A 16010-nucleotide genomic window follows, 5' to 3' on the forward strand; every position below is an offset into this window, starting at 1 on the left:
GTGCAAGAAAAAATTGTCTTGAAGCATATCTCCATGAGTAGCATGGTGGCTGATCTATTGACCAAGCTTATTACTCAGGACGTTTTCCTTACTCATATAAGGAATCTAGTATTTCAACTTTGATGATTTATATTTTGTGTTTTGACATTTCTTTAAACATTATTGTTATCACTCTTTGATCTATGTATCAGATACATACTTATTTTGGGTGATTTGCATGTGTACACATTTTATTTTGTAAATATGTCACTAGATTTGAATTTATCCAATCACACGGGAGATTCACCTTGGTGCTTGGAAATAATGAGCAAGATGATCCAAATTCACCTTGACGCTTAGAGATAGCGAGCAAGATGAACATGTAGCTTTTAAGCTAAGTGGCACTTTAGTTAGAGCTAAAATGAGACCAATATATGGTCAAACACAAAAATCCCACATCTCAGTATTTCTTGCTTATAGCCGAGTGTGAGACATCAGGCTGACGCTATGGTGGTGACCAGACTAAATGACTTAGGTTGGGTGCTTGAAATTGCGACTGAACCCATACTCATATGGTGTTCTTGTTATCTTATAAGTGACATGCCCATCTCGAGTGGGAGAAGCACCATAGCATACATTTCATATTTTCTATGCTTTGTTATGACCATTTGTGAGAGTGACTGAATGGATCCCTTCTTCCTCATTATGTGAGCCACTTAGATCAAATTGAGTTGATCCTATAGATACCCTTTACTTGAGACCATGTCATGAAGAGGATACCCAATGACACTACTTTGACATGCTCTTTAGGATCATGCATGATGCAGTCCAGCAAGACACGATTGGAAAAGTGGTTCAGAACAGTTGAATTGATATTTGGATTTAGGGAAAACTATTCGAAATTACAACCTTTTTTGTAACTCATTGCCCAAGAGACTTGTCGTATTTGTATTTCGACGTAGTCATGAGTGTATTGCATGTTTAGGGGTCAATACTGCTCATCGTGAGGGATCGAGAATGCTAAATCTAAAATAATTGGATTGTTTAGGGTACCCCATATTATTTGTAAGTGATGTGTTGTATTGGTTAGATGGAAGCTTGATATAGCACTCCTACCTTCATACTATCTCGTTAGGCCACATGCTCCATTTTCTGTATGATGATACACCTATGGTAGAGAGACTTCTATAATGGACAATTGAGTATGTCCGCCCTACGTGAGCGAGTGGAAAATATTAATTGAATTGAGTCGGATTAGGTCTTGGTCTAGTACTTCGTGGGTCGTCTACTTAAGGTAATCATAGACCCATTAAGATTAGGAACCCTAGCTGGCCAAATCTCTATAAATAAGAGGCTTGGCTACAACAAAGCAGGGGTTTTGGACCTAATCTTAGGAGATCTCTCTCTCTCTCTCCCTCCCTCCCCCTATTCTTTTTTGCATCTCCCAATTAAGAATGTGTTTGTCTAAAGATCTCCATTGCAATTCTTGGATTTGGAGGCTAGAACATTGCCTAGTGAGATTGTTGCAATCCTTCCCTCGTGGCTTTGTGCGGATTGACGTGTACAACAACCAGATCCATACTGCTACATGAAGGCTACATCGAGGTAATCCCCGATCCTCTATTCGCTTTCCTATTTACACTCTTGAGAAAGTTTGGATGTGCTTATAGCATTTTGTGTCAAGGACATCTTGTATTGATTGAATACAACTATATGTTGGCAGGACAGGAAGTGGACGCATTGGCCAAGGGCTATGGAAGGCATAAAAAATGGGATGGCATATCACCATGATCTAGACAAATTCTCAAAGACTACCCAAGGTGCTTCCCCAACCAATGGAGAAAGCTTGGCCTTGGTCCTATTTTCCTAAAATTTTGGATCTTTCGTCTATTAAACCTACTATCTGGATCAAGTAGCATACATCGATGAATATCCTTTATATTTTGAAAGGGCTAGCTTATAAAGCTGCTATCAAGGAACTATTTGATAAATATGTATATAACTTTACTTATCTTTAATAATATGTTTCATTTCCTTTTGTCATAAAAAAATTAAAAATAACGAACTTTTTTACTTTTTCTTACTTTGTGATACATGTGAAGGTATTGACTCTTAAAAAATAAAAAAAGTGTATAATATTAGAACAAAAGTTTTGTAACCTAGCAAGGTTATAGCTACACAAAGCCATGTTTGAAAGGGAAAAGAACGCTTATTGGTTGCGTCCTCTATGTCCAGACACAGATTGTGTGAAAAAACCATCCTACTCCCTATGTGGTCGATGTCTCCGTATGCTCTCCCATTGGCTTGTACACTAACATAGTAACTACACGGCTGGTTAGCATTCACTTTCATTTTCTGGAATTACGAAACAATCTAAAACTCCTAACACCTCAGGATTGGGAATCTCAAGGAAAATGTTAAGAGGTATACCTAGAAAATCAAGAAAGGAAAGTGTTAAGGGATATATTTGGAAGCTAAAAAATGGGTAAGGCCTTAAAAATTAACCCGGTTAATAAAAAAGGGAAGGAGAATTTTCTGGCTGCAAGCAGGTCCTGCACCAGCACTCGGGCCAACGAGAACCCACTGAGAGAGAACAGGTTGGAGAGGTTTGTGCCTTTCATTATGGTTGGGATGGGCATTTCGACCCATCCTGAGCTTGCGCAGGTGCCACACTCCCGGGCCCGACAGGGTCCCTTTTCCCCATAAAACAGTACAGAAATGCTGAAGAATAGTATTATAACTATTAGCCTATTCCAATAACCGGGGGGCTCTGATTTCTGCAAAATCGGGTTGAGTAGTCTGAGTTATCCCAATCTTCCGCCATGGTGCTCGAGGTCAGCTATGGAACTCCTCCTTTTGTTTTCACTCTGTTGGATTTATTTATGCTATCTTTGTTTAGGATAGGGTTTCAGCTGATCGATATTTTCACTCCTCAGGCTACCATGATCTGTATTGATAACTCTGAATGGATGAGAAACGGTGATTATTTGCCTACGCGGTTTCAGGCGCAAGCCGACGCTGTTAATCTCATATGTGGAGCTAAAACGCAGGCAATGAACTATCTAATTTAATTTTGGTCTTGTGTGGATTGCACTTTTTTTCCTTTTCGGTGTTCAAATTTATTTTAGGGCTTATATATGATGCAAATTTGAAAATAGGCTTGGTTGGTTTGCAGTGTATTCCGGAGAATACTGTGGGAGTTTTAACAATGGCTGGTAAAGGAGTACGTGTGTTGGTCACTCCGACCAGTGATCTTGGCAAGATCTTGGCTTGTATGCACAGTAAGATTTCCTAGTTTCTTTGGAGGAGAATTGGTGCTGCGCACTGAGCTTCTTTGATGTTATAGTTTGAACTGTTGCCATCCGCTAAACTTTGTCTCTGTCCACATGAAAATGATCGCTAATGCATTGGCTATATACTCTGCGAGTATGAGATATATTTAGCTAATGAAATCTTAGTTGGGGTTCTTATGTGAAATCTGATAACTTACGTGCTTGGTCCCTTGTTTGTGCTGTATGGACTAGAGTCTAATTAACCAGCTCTGAAAATAGGGCTAGGAATAATTGTCGTCGTCTTCTAAAAGAACAGATGAAAGTTTTTTATTTGTATACTGTTCGTGATGAAGGTGTGATGAAGGAGCACCTCCTTTTCACACTATGATGTTTCTTTTCATGAGGTACATTGTCAGTGCTAGGGTAGTTATGCATGTGGGGATTTGCATAGGGAATTTCTCTTTTTTAGTTTCTAGTCAATATATGATTTACTATTGTCGTTTTCATTTACGGATTTTTTTCATCAGGTCAATTTTTTCCATTTCGTGCAAAGTTTGAGCGTTTTGGAAGCTTATTCAGTTATCTATACAGTGAGATCAAGATTTGTGACTATTGGGCAAGTTTGGTCAATTTATTTATGGGTTCTTAGTTTTTGTGTTGGTTTTCTTTCTTAGGTGTTTAATTGGTCAACAATATAATGTATAGTTTATTTCTTAATTGATATTTTGTTTGTTCATGAAAAGGGAGCACTCAGTGGAGTTATATTAGGAGTCCTAAGTCAAGAACTAAGTAAAAAAATTAATTTTTTTCTTCTTTTTGTTTTTCTTTGTCTTTGTACAAGTAGGAATAGTTGTAAGCTTATAATCATAGTGTTTTTCTCTTGTGTTATTGGACAAAATATTAATGTTCGTTGTAGGAACTTGGTAGCTTCTTTACTGCAGTTAAGCTTGTGCTTCTTCTTCTTCTTAAAAAAGAAAAAAGAAAAAAGAAAAATATCTTGTTATTACTAGTGCTATCCATTGCAGTTAGATTGCCTTGTTGTTCTCTTCATGCAACGGTTTCTCTGTTTTTCTAACATTCAAATTCTCGTATGTGATTATGTATGTTAAATTAGTGAGCATGTCAGGCTGTGGAAATATTGGATGAATCTTAATTATGAGGAATCCTAGTTCCAATAGGGTGGGCACGTTGTTGTTATAATCTCAATAGGATGAGGACAAAGGAATTTTAATCCAACTGGGACTAGGACAGATATTTCTACTATGACTCGGAATGGTCAGAGAAGTCTTAACTCATTAAATTCCACCGAAGAGGATCTAGTAACTTGCTATACGCCTCATAGTTGAAGGCCCAGTGAGATACAAGTCCCAGACTCCAATGTTTGAACCATAGTTTTTACGGCGTCTAGGTGATCCAAGGTGTTGGCATGGGCCTGGACGCAAGGCTGAACTAATAAGGTGCCTAGGAGACCGCCTAGGCCACACCTTGACAACTAGGGTTTGAACATATTCTGGTGGCTTCTTGAGTTTTACTTGTTGAACACCTTTCTATTTATTTCTTTCCAGATACCCCTATTGATTGCGTAAGATAACAACTTCCTTATGGTACAGCCCCTTGAACTAAATCATATCACTGGCCAATTGATGAGAAAACTCTTTATATCTTGTGGAATAACTGCCCCATTGCTAAATAATAGCAGCATATATTATTTGCATTGAAAGAAAGGTGCGCTAATTCGAATTCATTGCATGTTGACATATGTTACTTGCTAAAGGTCCAATTCTTTATATAAGCAGGTTTAGAAATAGGCGGTGAAATGAATTTAGCTGCTGGCATCCAAATTGCTCAACTCACTCTCAAGCATCGCCAAAACAAAAAGCAGCAGCAAAGAATCATTGTTTTTACCGGAAGGTTATTTCTTTTTGGGTCCTTAGGAATGCTTGTGCATTTTTTGTAACCTTTTTAAGCTCTTAATTTTGTTATTATATTAATGCTTTCAGCCCAGTCAAATATGACAAGAAAGTCCTGGAAGCAATTGGGAGGAAGTTAAAAAAGAATAGCGTGGCTCTTGATATTGTTGACTTTGGTGATGATGATGGTAAGCTGGAGAAGCTGGAAGCCCTCCTCTCTTCTGTTAATAATAATGACAGCAGTCACATTGTTCATGTTCCTCCTGGTTCAGATGCTCTCTCTAATGTGCTTATAAGGTGAGAGAGAAATTTTCAATTTCTTTTGCATTTATGTTGTTTTGTCCACTTAATACATTTCAAGTGATGAAGTTTCCTTTTCCTTGTCACAGCACACCCATATTCACTGGAGATGGGGAAGGAGGAGGTGGTTTTGCAGCGGCGGCAGCTGCAGCAGGTGGTGTTTCTGGCATTGATTTTGGTGTGGATCCCAACTTAGATCCTGAGCTTGCTCTTGCCCTTAGGGTTTCAATGGAAGAGGAAAGGGCAAGGCAAGAAGCTGCTGCAAAAAGGGCTGCTGAGGAAACTGCAACACATGAAAAGGGAGAGCAGCCATTAAATTCTCAGGATGCAACTATGACGGAAGTTGGTAACATTACAGCTCCTGAAGCTGAAAACAAAAGAAATGATCTAATGGTTGGTCTCGTAGTAGTTTCTATCTTCTTATGTGTCATTTTTCTGTTTTGTAGACATCAACATGCTGAACATGGTAGCACATGTTTTTTTTTTTTTGATGAATAATAAATGCATTTAAGAGAAGAGAATATACAAGGGGGGAAAAGGGGGGAGGGGGAGACCAAGCCGATCAAAGGCTACACAGCAAAAGCAAGCAAACAAATAAATTGCCAGCCCTCAAAAGGGCCCTAGGAAAAGGGAGTAGAAGGGGGGTACAAATCAAAATTTAGTAACAATGAGCTTATTTGGGGTATTCCTGACTTGCTTAGGGTGGATGGAGGAAAGTTTGGAGGAAACGTCAAAATAAATGGCAAACCGAATCTGATCATAGGATCGACAGTTGGGCGTCCATCTATGGAGATTACGCTCCATCCAAAGCTGGGAGATGGTGGCACAGAAAGCAAGCTTGCCGGGAATGTCGGAATAGAAGGGCCCGAGAATGTCATGTCAACCCAGATCCATTCTCTACGGAAGGGGATGATGGATCTTTTGGTGGGCCAACAGTGGGAGAGGACTTTCTTCCAGATGACAGTAGAGAAGGGGTAGGATAAGAAAAGATGTTCTTTGTCTTCAGAGTCGTTCTAGCAAAGGCAACAAGCTGAGGAGGTGGGTATGTGGCGATGGATGAGGAAAGATTGGGTGGGAAGGCAATCAGAGGCCGCGCACCAAGTAGTGAAGTTTGAACCATGTTAAAGTGGTTACATTGACCCTTTGTACCGTGGGGATACAAAGGGCATGTGTGTGTATGGGTCGGTGGGATGCCTTAACTCCCATGATTTTCCCTTGCCTCTTAGTATAGGATTTTATATTCCATTTACTTGTTTACTTACCTAGTTTGTCTTGTTTCTATTTTGGGTAGATCTTTATAGGTTGTAGTTTCCTATTTTGACTGTACTCGTTTTAGCTATAAATAATAAAGGCAAGGGAGATTGCTAGTTACGATTCTGTGAATTAGCAGTCTCGGTTCATCTCTTCTTCTCTCTTCTCTCTTATGGTGGTTGCTGGGTGTTAGGTTTGCCTATTGTTACATGCTATCAGAGCCATAAAAATCCAGTAATCCCCTTCCATTGTTCTAGGTATTGTTCTACAGCAAAGGATCGATCTCCCTACTGGTTGCAGCAACTTGTGCTTCCTATCTTCATTGTTTTTGGCCTGGTTTATGATGATACAAGGACAACCAGGCTTCTCTCTACTACTACCATGATTAGGATGCTGTTTCTCTGAATTTGAGACTCACTTTCTGAGTATTATATGGCTGCTGCCCGTGTTTCTGGCCCTATTTACTACTGATATTGAAATTGCTACTGGCTGCTGCCCTACCTATGATGCTGCTAGCCTTTTGAAGGCTGTTTCTGCTCACCCTAAGGAAGACTCGACCTCAATGGCAGCCCCTTCTATTGGCTTGATCAGGTGCTGCTAAGCTCTCTATTGGTATCGGCGGATGCTCTGTTTTCTGAAGGTTTTTCTGCTGCAAAGTTTTAGTCATAACTTCTGGCCTAGTTCTCTAATCCAGCTCAGGTTTTGGGGTTTTATTCCCCTTCTCAGGTGCCTTCTTCGACCCTATTTTGAGCCTATTCTGAACTTTTTTTTACCCTAAAATACCCTACTTGTTGCTACCGCAAGTGCCCTGTGTGTGAGTTTTATCTGCTGCCAAATATTGTTTCTACTACAGATCAGTGTGTGTTGTCTTACTTGGGTTTCTACTACTTGTTACCTTATTCTCAACCTCTTTGGTTGAGTTTCTACTCATTTGCTGTTGTAATGGCTGAAGCAAAGGCACCTACTGATCGTGTTCAAGTCCAGGTGACTAGTATTAAGCTTTCCGGAGTTTCTAACTATCTTCTGTGGGCCCAGGCTATACAAGCCTATATTCATGCCAAGGGGAAGCTTCAATACTTTATTGATAACCCCCCAAAATTGATTCTAAGGATCCCACTACTACTAAAACTGCTTATGATGATTGGATGCGTGAGAACTGTCGTTAGAATATGGTTGTGGAACAGTGTTGACCCTTCTGTTGCTTCCAATGTTATGTTTCACTCTTGCCAAGGGGTTTGGGAAGACTTACAGGAGAGTTTCTCACAGGGGAAAAATATTTCTCGTACCTATGACCTGTACAAAAAGATGATCAACTTCAAGCAAGGTGACAAAACTTGAGTACTTTAGTGAGTATAAAGGCATTCTTGAAGAACTTCAAATACATCAGCTTCTTACCACTAATCTGGATTAGTTAAAGCAACAACGTGCTGAATTCCACGTAGCAAATATCTTGGCTGGACTTCATTCCTAATTATCAGTATGTTAAAGGCCAACTTTTTACTGGCGAGAATGTGCCCTCTCTCAATAAGGTCTTCTCATGTCTTCATCGTTTGGTTATTCCGTCTAAGGTTGACTCGTCTACTAAAGATAACTCTGCCATTGTTGCTGGTCATGGTTCTGGAAAAGGCTGTGGTCGTGGTTCCTATGGCCGTGGTACAGGTTGACATCTAGTTGACAAGTCCTCTCGTCAATGCAACTATTGTAGTAAGCCAAATTATACTTTGGAAACATGTTGTGCAAAACATGGTCGGCTAATGAGTTGGCCAAAACTGTCACTACTGATTTCGAATGTGGTACTTCTGGAGACACCACACTTGCATCTGCATTAGGAGTTTCTACTACTAGTACTGTGTCTCGCGATGACTTTAATCAACTACTCAAGCGTCTTTAACAACTTGAGTCTGCATCAGCCTCCACTTCTGCTGCTACTTTGGCCCACATAGGTAACTCTTCCCTTATTACCTCTACTTCTCCCACACCATGGATTATTGATTCCAGTGCTTCCTGCCATATGATCGGTAAGTTTAACATGTTTTTCTCCATTTCTAAAATTTCTAATTCTATTGTTCCTGCTGATGGTTCTTCTACTCAAGTAACAAGTCATGAAGTTATCTGTCCTACCTCATCTATGAATTTGTCCTCTATTCTGTATGTTCCTTAGTTTCCCTTAAGTCTTCTATCTGCCAGTCAACTCACTAAATCTCTCAATTGTTCTCTAACATTTTCCCCTTATTTTTGTGTCTTTCAGAACCTTTAGACCAGGAGGACGATTGGTGGAGGGCTTGAGCGGACTGGCTTGTATTTTGGATGGAATTGGTCTGACTACTACTGCTACTACTACTAGTGGATCTCCACTTCATTGGCACTTTCATTTTGGGCGTCCCTCCTTATCTAAGCTTCAGTTGATGGTCCCCATTTGTCGCTCTCTTTCTCGTATTGAGTGTGAGGCTTGTGAACTTGGGAAGCATCATTGCTCCACTTTTCCTACTCGAAGTGTGCCTTGTAGTTCCTTATTTTCATTAGTTCATTTAGATATTTGGGGTCCCTGTCGGGTTAGTAATATATTAGGTTTTTCGTACTTAGTTAGTTTTGTTGATGACAATTCTCACTTGACTTGGATCCACTTGTTAAAAGATTGGTCACAATTTCTTTCCGTGTTCAACAACCTTTATCATGAAATAGAAACTCAGTTTGATGCGTCAATTAAAATTTTTCGGTCTGACAATGCATTTGAATATACTCAGTGAGAAATATTTGAGTTTTTTTTTATTTAATGACATGATTCATCAAAACAGTTGCTTATATACTCAACAAAATAGAGTTGCTGAGTGGAAAAATAGACACTGGTTGGAAGTTTCCCGGTCCATTATGATCCACATGCATGTTCCTAAGCAGTTTTGGTGTGATGCAGTTCTTACTGCCTGTTACCTTATTAATCGCATGCCCTCATCTGTCTTGGATAATCATACCCCGTTTTCTATTTTATATCCCTATGCATCTTTGTTTAGTCTTCATTATCGTGTTTTTGGTTGTGTGTTTTGTTTATATTTTACAATCATAGGGTGATAACCCCTCGGGCTATTAAATGTTTATTTCTTGGTTATTCTCAAACTCAAAAGGGGTTTAAGTGTTATGACCCTATTTCTTATTGCCAATTTGTCAATGCTAATGGTACTTTCTTTGACAGTACTGCTTATTATTCTCCTTCTACTCCACTAAATTTGCTTGTAGCTCCTCCTACTAAACCACCTATTCCGGTTCCTGTCTCTTTTGCTGATGAGCCTACTCTCCCTTTACAAGTGTATCAGCGGCGTCGGAAGACTGTGCCGCCATCCTCTACTACCAGTTCTGCTTTACCCACCGACCAGCCTGATCTTGGTACTGCAGGTCCCTCTGACTAACCCATTGCCCGTCCAAAATGTACGCGTTTTACTCAAAAATCCTTTGTGGCTTATCCTATTGACAATTATGTGTCCATTTCTCATCTTCCATCTTCTTTTAGTAATCTTGCTTATTCCTTGTCTAGTAACTCTATTCCTAACTCTCATCATGAGGCCTTGTCTCATCCTGGGTGGATATCTTGTCAGACATGGACACTTGTGGATCTACCTCCTGGTAAGGATCTTGTGCGTTGTCGATGGGTGTACACTGTCAAATATAATCCTGATGGTTTTATTGAGCGTCTTAAAGTACGGTTGGTCACCAAGGGATATGCACTGACCTGTGGTGTGGACTACTTTGAAACATTCTCTCTGGTGGCACAGTTAAACTCCATTCGTGTTTTTATTTCTCTTGCTGTCAATTTGGATTGGCCTTTCTATCAGATGGATATAAAAAATGCTTTTCAATACGGTGGTCTTCAAGAAGAAGTTTATATGGAGCAACCTCCAGGGTATGTCGCTCAGGGGGAGAATTCTTGTAGAGTATGCAAACTTCACAAGACCATCTATAGGTTGAAGCGGTCACCACATGTGTGGTTTGACAAATTTAGCTCTATTCTTCATTGTGGGTTCACATCGCTACTCAGATCACTCGATGTTTGTTCAGAACTAGAAGTCCAAGATTGTTGTTCTTGTTGTTTATGTGGACGATATTATTATATCCGGCAATGATGAAGCTTGCATTACTGGAGTTAAATCTTACCTTCATTAGCATTTTCAGATGAAGGACTTGGGTCTCCTCTAGAACTTTCTTGGCATTGAAGTTCTTCGGAGTAAGAAAGGCATTGGCTTATCCAAAAGAAAATATGTACTTGATCTTTTATCTGATACGGGGTTGTTGGCTTCCAAACCAGTTGATACCCCTATGGATCTTCGCCAAAAGTTTGGGGCTATTGATGGTTAAGACTTTGAAGACAAACACCGGCATTGGAGATTAGTGTATTTACCTCACTGTCACTAGACCAGACATATCATTTGCTATTGGAGTGGTTAGTCAATATATACAATCTCCAAAGAAGATACATTGGGAGGCAGTCTGTCGTATCTTGAAGTTTTTGAAAGGAGCTTCAGGGGAGGGGCTCGTCTATTGTTCCCATTAGAGTGTTGATTTGGTTACTTTCTCTGATGCTGATTGGGCTGGTGTTGATGGTGATAGGAAATCAACCACTAGGTATTGCACATTTGTAGGTGGTAATCTTGTTACTTGGCGAAGTGAGAAACAACCTACTATTGCTAGGTCTAGTGCAAAAACTGAATATTGAGCCATGACTCATACTACTGAAATAACCTAGAGGGGGGGTGAATAGGTTATACTAGTGGAATTAGACTCTTTTCGGTAAATAGATCACTCGTGTGACAGTAAGTTAAAATAATGCGGAGAAAATAAAATAAGAACAACCACAACACAAGATTTATAGTGGTTCGACTCAATTCGAGTCTAGTCCACTACCTACAAGAATCCTCTTGTAAGGTATTCCACTAGTTCTCCCTTTCAGTACAGTAGGTAGGGAAGAAAACCTTTACAATCTTTTTACGGATAAGAGTATCCTTACAAATCTCCTTTCCAGGCAGAGAGACGCCTTTACAATCTCTTTTAGAGGTAGAGAGAGACCTTTCTCTTTTTAGGATAAGAGAATCCTTACAACCCTAAGTACAATCTAGAATTGTAAAAACAGAGATTAATAAGAAATAGTGGAATAGGAGGAATACCTCAAGTGTGGTGCAAATGAGAATGAATAATAAATGATGAGTGATGCACCTTTTGTAAAGTCCTCTCTTACGGCTTTGACTTGCACAGGAGAGAGTAGAGGACTTTGATTGAGACTTGAGCCTCTTGTTTGGGATTTGTGTAATATAATAACTCAAGTAGAAAATAATCTTCTTAAATGCTTGCAACAATGCTCTTAAAGCTCTTTCTTAATGAATAATTAATTAAGAGTGATTTGGGTATTTATAGGTGAACTTAGTGAAGCATTTTAGGCAGGGAATCAATCTGTAATGGACATATTCTGGATCCACCGGTCGACCTCCATCGGTAGCCGATCGACCGCCAAGAGCCGTTCTAGGCAAAATATAGCCGTTGGGACACTTCCAGGCAGTCACCGGTCGACCGGGACTTTCAGCCGGTCGACCGCCTATGGTCTCGAATAGGTTCGGTCGATTGGGGCTTCCAGTCGATCGACCGCCTATGGTCTCGAGTGGTTCCGGTCGACCGGGGCTTCTAGTCGGTCGACCGCCAACATGACATGCTCTGTTTTGACAGAATTCTATCATACTAACCAGTCATCAGTGTTTTGACCATAACTTTTCGGCCTGACTTCAGAATGATCTAAGATTAGTTGCGTTAGAATCACAACTCAATTTCCTACAACTTCTATGAAGGATTAATCTCCTAATACTAAACTTAAGATTCCCTAAAATACCCTTGAGTCAGGTTACTGTGTGTTCCACACCACTTAGAGACTTTTCATACCTAGTCAAGGCATGCTCTATGGTCGTTCTAATATGATGCAATACACATGCATGAGGTGAGTGCATATAAGTATGTGAAAATTACAAATTACATTAGAAATAACTAATCTATCCTAGTGGTCTTCTTCTTCACTTGAATTTTCCATTCTTTGGCCCTTCATCTTCTTTCCTTCTTGTTTGCTGTTTCATGTCTTTAAGCTTCATATCTTGATTCGACCTTCTAAGGGTTTCTTCAAGCTAATCACACTTTATCAATCAAGTTAAAGATGCATGTTTGTTTGTTAACACCAAAACATGGCAAGGAGTGTGGACATGTTTCCCAACAATCTCCCCCTTTTTGGTGATGACAAACAAACATAGACAATGACACCAAATACAAGAAATAATTTGACTATCTCTGTGTAAAGATCAATAGGATAATGAAATTCAGAGCCAGAAAGTAATCAAGGATAGATAAAGTCATTTCCATAAACAATTTAACATTTCCATAAACAATTTAAAGATAATACTATCATTGTCATTGTCAGAAGTAAGTCTTCTCCCCCTTTTATCAACAGCAAAAAGGTAATCAAAATGACACAAAAAAAATACTCCCCCTAAGTATGTGCCACAAAGAAAATTATCATAAGTTCAACGTTCCATAAATGTCAAAAATATATAATAATAAACGATAGAAACAAACATAAAGTTGCAAGAAGAAACATAATTCCTAATCTGCTGCATCCTCATCCTCCATGTCCGCCTCGTCATCATCTTCTTCGTCATCCTCATCGTCCTCGTCGTTGCGGAGGAGCTTGAGAATCTCATTCTGCTTTCTTTCCATTTTTTCCAATTGGGCAAGGATGATGTTTCCAACTTTCTGAAGATCAGCAACAGTTGCATAGGCTGATGTCTCATCATTGCCTAGTTGCTGTGGCTGGCTGGGTCCAGCAGTAGTCTTTTTGGAGTGTGTGGGCTGCTGGGGAAGAAGATGCATTTTGCGAATGGTGGAAATATTGATCTCTTGAGGAAATTGGTCAAATGAGTCACCAAAAAAATCTACTTGAAAGTGGTCCATGATTTGGCAAATCATCCGTCCATAGGGTAGATTTCCCTTTTGAAGTCTATCACCATGAGTAATCATGGTTTTGAGTATAATGTAAGGAAGGTTGATGGGTACACTTTTGTAGACACAGTAGGTAAGATAGGCATGAAATGGGGAGACTTCATCTCTATGACCACTCTTTGGGAGAATGTTGTAAGAGATGATAAGATTGACAATCCTCGCTATATCAGTAAGTTCTTTAGCCTTAATTTTGTGTGTATTAGCATATTCCTTCATAATGCTAGAATACACACAGTCAATATCCATGAATTGTTCTATGTAGGTCTTGGGTTGGTAGTATTTGAGGTCCCCTGTCACAGAGATGTCTAGGATTTCTCCTAAAATCAGGATGTCGATGTCTATTGGAACGCCCTTAACATAGGAATGGACCAAAAGGGTGTCACCTTCACCAGAGAAGGTAAGGTTACAAAAGAACATTTTGACTAGATGGGGATAACAATGGGAGTCAAGTTTGAGAATGTTGCCCCATCCCAAAGCATCAAAAAGGTCTTTGATGTCATACCTAGACAAAGAGTCGGTATTGATGGTCCTACCTTGCTCTATGTTGCGAGAGATATAGAGATCCCATGATTCTTGAGCAATGGTGGAGGAGAACCACGTATCTTTGTCAGAGGCCTTCCTTTTTCCCTTCTGAGCCACGGTTTTCTTGCCTCTATGTGGGCGGTGAGAGTCCATGATGATTAGAGGTGTAAGAGAGAAAGAGATGCAAGGGTTTTGGGAGATGAATAGGAATGAATCTCAAGAAATCTAGGGTAGAAGGAAGTTCTAAGCTAGGGTTTTGGGAGATGAATAGTCAAAATAGGGTTTTAGGCCAAATAGGATTCTAAAGGTTTTTAAAAAATGGGTTAAAAAGTCGATTTTAAAGAGTTCAGAATCGAATTTTCGGTGGCACCGGTTGACCGGTTATATGGTGGCGGTCGACCTGTAACCCTTTCGGTTAGAGGTGGTCAATCGAAAGTTATTGGCGGTCGACCGTCAAACTATTCGGTCAGTGCCGGTCAACCGGTATATTGGGGTTGTCTACCGGTAGAGTCCAAGAAGTTTTAGAACCTAGAAAAATTATGGCCATGGAAAGGATTTTTCAAGTCCGGGCTTTTGGAAAAGAATATTCAAAAAGAAATGTTTATTCATTCAGCCAAACGGGTTGCAAATGCCAAGTTCCTTCCTTAGGAAACTAAAACGCTCTTCACCAAGAGGTTTAGTAAGTATATCTGCGAGTTGTTTATCAGTTTCAATGAATTTTAGAGAGACATCACCATTTTGAATGGTGTCTCGTAGAAAGTGGTGTCGAATATCAATGTGCTTTGCACTTGAGTGTAAAATGGGATTTTTACTCAAGTTTATGGCACTAGTGTTATCGCACATGATTGGGCAAGATTCGAAATGCACTCCAAAGTCCTGGAGAGTTTGCTTCATCCAAAGGATTTGAGCACAACATCTACCAGCTGCAACATATTCAGCTTCTGTGGTAGATAGAGCAACGGAGTTTTGTTTCTTGCTAAACCAAGAGACAAGGCAAGAGCCGAGAAAGTGACAAGTACCATTGGTACTTTTTCTGTCAATATGGCAACCTGCAAAGTCACCATCAGAAAAGTTGACCAAGTCAAGGGGTTGGTTTTTGGGGTACCATAACCCAACATCACAAGTGCTTTTCAGATATTTAAAAATTCTTTTTACAGCAATGAGGTTAGATCTCTTGGGATCAGCTTGAAACCGAGCACATGCACATACACTGTACATGATGTCAGGTCTACTTGCTATTAGATATAGGAGGCTTCCAATCATGCCTCTATATCTAGTTACATCCTCAGAAGTTCCATCCTCATCCTTGGTTAGTTTCAAGGATGAGCTCATCGGAGTGTCTGAAGGTTTTTGACTGTTAATGTCAAATTTCTTTAGCAGCTCCTTGGTGTACTTACTTTGATTTATGAAAATTCCATTATCAGTTTGTTTTATTTGAAGTCCAAGGAAGAAATTTAACCCTCCCATCATACTCATTTCAAATTCACTACTCATTTTGTTACTGAAATCCGTACGCATACTCTCGTTGGTTGAGTCAAAAATGATATCATCTACATAGATTTGAACAATGAGTATGTCATTCTTCAGGTTCTTCACGAACAGGGTTGTGTCAATCCTCCCCCTTGAGAAGCCACTTTCTATCAAGAAAGTACTTAATCTCTCATACCAAGCTCTAGGGGCTTGTTTGAGTCCATATAGAGCTTTCTCAAGTTTATAGACATGGTTTGGAAACTTAGGGTCTTCAAAGCCGGGAGATGAA

At 39.8% G+C, this 16010-nt stretch overlaps 1 protein-coding gene and 1 long non-coding RNA gene across 2 annotated transcripts; both read left to right on the plus strand.

The window, feature by feature from the left end:
* The first annotated feature begins 2652 nt into the window (after nt 1-2652).
* LOC122069769 (26S proteasome non-ATPase regulatory subunit 4 homolog) lies at nt 2653-6085 on the plus strand. The gene is made up of 7 exons (XM_042633847.1): nt 2653-2813; nt 2916-3029; nt 3155-3260; nt 5048-5162; nt 5252-5458; nt 5551-5927; nt 6078-6085. The coding sequence occupies exons 1-7, from the start codon at nt 2802-2804 to the stop codon at nt 6083-6085; spliced, it is 939 nt and encodes a 312-aa protein (XP_042489781.1). The 5' UTR covers nt 2653-2801.
* Nucleotides 6086-6155: 70 nt separating this feature from the next.
* LOC122069770 lies at nt 6156-9417 on the plus strand. The gene is made up of 2 exons (XR_006137533.1): nt 6156-8655; nt 8961-9417. It is a non-coding gene; the product is annotated as an uncharacterized LOC122069770 (long non-coding RNA).
* The last annotated feature ends 6593 nt before the right edge of the window (nt 9418-16010 follow it).

This window comes from Macadamia integrifolia, unplaced genomic scaffold, assembly GCF_013358625.1.
Source record: "Macadamia integrifolia cultivar HAES 741 unplaced genomic scaffold, SCU_Mint_v3 scaffold706, whole genome shotgun sequence".
Taxonomy (NCBI): domain Eukaryota; kingdom Viridiplantae; phylum Streptophyta; class Magnoliopsida; order Proteales; family Proteaceae; genus Macadamia; species Macadamia integrifolia.